We start from the raw sequence: 4993 nt of genomic DNA, 5'->3' as shown, positions 1-4993 counted from the left end.
ATCTCTTGATATCTTCCTCAGTTGTTCTGTAAAAGACCTAAAATGCAGACACATTAAGTTAGCACAAAGGAACAGAGAACACAGTTCTGTTCTCAGCTATGTTGGTACAGGCCTATTGTTGTTAATGATGTTAACTTGTATAAAACAGCAACATTTGGCCGAGCAGAATGGCATTAGGGGGGCTGGGCTTAGCCTAGGGCAGTGGCAGTGATGGGTAGCAAAAACTATAGCCCATCTGGAGAGCCTTCGTACTGGTGTTGCTTCTTCCTTCAAATAAAGCCAAATAAGAAATGTCAGTCTTCTCCACTGGGTTCACATCAGGATCTGAGCCACTCTTAAAACCAAGCCTCTCATCTCCTCCTCCTTGTAGGTCTTAGGCTTATCTGCATCCTGGATAGGCTCCTGCAGTATCCATTAAGTTCTGAAATGAATCACTCAGTTCAGGCCAGACACTTGATGGGGACAGACCCATTCCTTGGGACCTATACACCCCATCTCGTGCAGTCATGACTTAAAACCACTGCTGCTCCTCTTGCTTCCTCCATGGCTGCAGTTGGAGTTGTAGCTGCAGATGCTGCAGCTCACCTGGCTACTTCACCAGGGCTTCAGGCATTATAGTTCTCCAGGGAATTTGTCCTTGGAGAGAGTGGAAAACTGACTATACCCATATCCATCGGGAACCCAAGCTCTGCTTCTCAGTCTGGCATCTTTTTTAGATGAAGCAAGTATTCTCATTTAGCCATGAAATGATTTATTTTTAATTATTTTCTTCCCTGTTGCAATGTGAATGACATGCAAAAACAGAACGGGGAAACTGACTAAGCAAAGTACTCTCAGGTACAAAAACCAACGAATTGGGGGGGGGGGGGAAATTCCCTTCATATCTTTCAGATTTGAACAGTGTTTTAACTGTAGCTAGTAGAAAGTGAGGCATAAATTTGAATTTTTAAGCTAACCAAGTATTTTTAAATAGGTCCAATGCAGATACAGACTCTTTGAAAAATGCTCAGTTAAGTACTTACTTCACCGTCTCACTTCAACTGTCTTCTTTACCTTTTGTTAGTTTCTATTGCATAGTAATCAAGACAGACACTGCCATACCCAGTGATGGATAAACTGCTTTTGATGTTGAGGATTTTATGACACCAGCAGAGGAGGAGAAAAACAACCCACCACCACCAAAGCCGTACTAGGTTCTACACCATTTCAAATATAATATTCAACGTTTGTGAGCAAGAAAAAAATAAAATGAAATCCTGTAGCTTGCAGCATCTAAAAGGTGGTGGGGGAGGGAGAATATAACAAAGAAAGTTTTTTCAATAAAGAATTACAAAACATTGTTATAAAAAGTATAAAAACAACAATATTTCTACATGACCCATGTGTTTTGAAACCAGTAAGTTAAATAAAATCTATGAAGAAGAAACACACTTACTTAAGATGAACTTCAGTGCATTGGCGTTGGGGAGCAAAGCAGGCAATTGCCCAAACCTTGATTTCAATTCCAGTGTGAAACTGTTTATTCCTCATATCCCAGACTCCTTGAACTGGGGTAGCAATTGCTTTATTCTAGAAAAAAGTAAAGAAATGGGAGATAGTTCATGGTAACAACAAAAATTAATAATCCTTCCGCCCCTTTTTCATTCCAAAAACAAGGCTATCCTTAGTCTGAAATCTCTCAGAAATTTAGGCAGAGGGCGAGGCATGGTGCTATTTAAAGACTAACTGGTTCAGAAGCTGCCATAGACGACAAACTACTTCATCATGTAGCATCTGACAAAGAAGGCTGTCACTCACAAAAGCTTTTCTGAACCAGTTCGTCTTTAAAAGGTGCCACCATACCATGCTTTCTGCCGGTCTCTGGACAAAACACAGCTAGTAACCTCTCAGAAATGGTGATGTATACATTTTATTTCAGTCTTACAAATATCATTATCCATCCCTTCACTATAGCAACATACCTCCAATATGCAAGTCCGGCCAGCTGGGAAACTAAAGCTTTAGAGACAATTCAATTAAATATTTAAATTGTAATTTTTTGTTCGTATGTAAATCCCTTCATGTGTAGCATATACAAAACAATTAGAGTATGTGAGGACAGCAGGTGAGAAGAGTAATAACCTTTGGTAAAAAAGTTTGAATTTCTATAGTTCCCAAGAGCTTAGTGAACTTCCTAAGAATTTACTTATCCTTACAACTGCCAAAACAGACAAAAATAATATCCAGATTTTACACACTGGTAAACAGAGGCATGTAGAGGTTCAATGATTTGTGCAAAGTCACAGAAAAAAAAATATCTATGAAAGGTGAGGAGAGATCCTGGTTTCTGAATTACAGACCTGCATAGCATTCTCTTTCATTCCCTGGCTCAGACATCTCTGTGAATCACCTACAAGCAGGAGTATGAAACTCATCCGGTCCTGCAGGCCAGATGAGTAGCACATGGCCAGTCCATGGGCCGGATTGTGCATATGCACCATCCCCTTTCCTATATGTTGAATCAAGTGTCCACAGAGCTCACTCCAGGACCTAGGTTCCCTGTGGTATCCACTCCAGGACCCATGCTGCACGCGATGGCCACCCTAAGGTGCATATGCAGCACAGATGCTGGACTGGCTGAGAGTTAAGTCTTAGGTCCTGTGTGCAGAGGCAGTCCCGCATGCATCGTGTGCAACCTGTGAGTCTACTCCAAGACCTGAAGCAGCACCAGGGACTGGATGACAGGGCCCTGTGGGCGGGATCCAGCCACTGGGCCATGCCTTTGATACCCCTGACCTCCAGGATCACTAGTTATATAAGCAAGAGAAGAAGAAAAAAAATTAAACTCAATCTGAAACTGGAAATTCCCTTATAGGTATTTAGTGTTCTGGAGGTGTGATGGGTTTAGTGCTTGTCTGTGCATCTGCCCTAGTATTTAGGGAAGAGGATGACAGTTTGAGGATACTCTCACCCCTGGAGTTAACTCTATATTTCCAGATACAGATTGGTGGTACAGGCTTTTTCTCAAGCCTGCACTGAAAACCTATGAAATTGTGAGAAATGACACAGTAGAGGACTCTTGGAGAAATCTAGTGTCATTTAAACTGTGCCTGCAAATATTCTAATATAAAGAGGTCATTCTATAAACTAATTTTCTGAAGACTGGAAATAAGATGATGCCACAGGGGGACCAACCAATTTGGATCAGGATCTGCCTCACCCACCTCACTGGGCCTCTAGTTTGAATATGCAGAATCATAAGCCTGTGGCAGAAATATTACAGATTAAGGGAGACAAAACATATTGCCTTTTCAGACTTTTCTACACTACATATACTATAAAACTTTCATATACTCACTAATTGTGTGAGAGTAGCACAAAGGACTATGCATTCTTAACAGGTATCTTTTTGGTGCTACCAGAATACAAACAATTTTCAGGGCTGATATCCATTCATAACCACTCAAAAGGATCTGACAGGTCTGAAAGTCAGAACCCAGGGATCGTACGATGTGTACCAAAAATCAGAGGAAACAAAAAACCAAAGCCATTCTTAAAAAACTTCTGCCTGAGTTTCTATATCTATGAAATGGGGATAACCAGTAATATACTTCCAGGCTAGTGGTGGGAGGAGGAAAGGGAGAAGTAGAGGAGAAATGAGTGCTGATTCGGGGGGGGGTTGGGGGGTGTCAGTCAGTGGAGAGCGGGAACACCAAAATGGCAAGTCCCAATGGAGCCCCCACTACAATGGCAGCAGCCTGATGAGGGAGCCTGTGTTGGCGTGGCAGAAACCCACACCACTACTACAGTCCCTACTCAAGGAGTTAAGGACTTGACACCCTTCCTCTCTCCCCCAATTGCCAAGGGTGCCAAATAATGAAATTATCCCCGCAGGGATTAAATTTACTCATCTAGCATGGATTACAACTAGATCATGTATATGAAGGCTTTGAAGGTAATAAATGTTCAGTGCCAAGTCCTATGGAACTACTATATCCATTCATGCCATTATATCCCACATCAAACATCAGTATAATTACTTTAAGAGATCATCACATGTCTGTTTACATACCCTGCCTCCATAAAGGATTGAAGGAGGTTGCAGGACTCTACCAGTCACATCAGTCATTTCATCTTTGACCATTATTCCAAATTCACGAACATAAGGATCAGTATTAAAACTTGCACTTCGCATCTAAAATAGACATAAATAAATAAATATTCCAACAGGCAAAACACAGGGCTTCTCATGTGATCCAATTTTTTCCAAAGCATCACCTTATTGCTGGTACCTAACTTGAACTACTGAGAGCTAAATTTGAGTGATGACAAGTATTTACAGAGCCCACTAGCTCCCCATGGAGATGTGGATTTTTACTACCCATGAAAATTTGGCCCTGGATTTCCAGAACAGCCCCCCACCAAGAAAATCAGAGGCCCACTTTGCAGATAGTATAAATACTTTTAAGTAACTTGCAATGAAGCAAATGTTATTTTATCAATGGTAAAATAACTCTTAGTAACTACAAGAGAAAAACTGCGTTCTACACTTTGCATTTCTGTGCTCACCACACACTTACCAATTTGCTTATCTCTTCTTGGCGGTCAGGTGCTGATCTTGCTGTTGCACGTATCATAGTGGAAGTTTGATTGTCTGTCAGTTTCTTTATACACCTCTGTCCTGCCACTATGTTGCACACCTATGATAACCCCACACAAATTCAATTTAAAACATACAAAAGGCATGTTAACTTGTTTTCTTCTGTTTATGCATGCAATGCTAAATAGCATGACGGCTGCAAACACAAAAACCTAAAACATTTTAACTCATTTCTCTTTCAAAAGCATAGTATTTATATGAAAGTTTGCCTGCCTCAAGAGGAAGGTATGTGTGTTTCTGCTCTTGTCCAACTTGTAAACATGGAAGATGAGGATAGCGCAGAACCAGCTTGTGCCTATCCTTAAAATACTGAGCCACAGTGCATTCAACTGTCTGTCCATTCTCCTGCCGAAG

The 4993-nt window shown here is 41.1% G+C and overlaps 1 protein-coding gene across 1 annotated transcript in view; it reads right to left on the bottom strand.

The window, feature by feature from the left end:
• AGO2 (argonaute 2, RISC catalytic component) overlaps positions 1 to 4993 on the bottom strand; it is a 77477-nt gene that overhangs the window by 26227 nt on the left and 46257 nt on the right. The window contains 5 exon segments of the mRNA XM_014524270.2: positions 1 to 37; positions 1436 to 1569; positions 4052 to 4174; positions 4560 to 4679; positions 4853 to 4993. Of these exon segments, the coding sequence (XP_014379756.1) occupies positions 1 to 37; positions 1436 to 1569; positions 4052 to 4174; positions 4560 to 4679; positions 4853 to 4993 (555 nt within the window).

This window comes from Alligator sinensis, unplaced genomic scaffold (genome assembly GCF_000455745.1).
Source record: "Alligator sinensis unplaced genomic scaffold, ASM45574v1 scaffold721_1, whole genome shotgun sequence".
NCBI classification, from domain to species: Eukaryota; Metazoa; Chordata; order Crocodylia; family Alligatoridae; genus Alligator; species Alligator sinensis.
The sequence above is the reverse complement of the archived record's forward strand: the minus strand, read 5'-3'. Positions and strand labels throughout refer to the sequence as shown.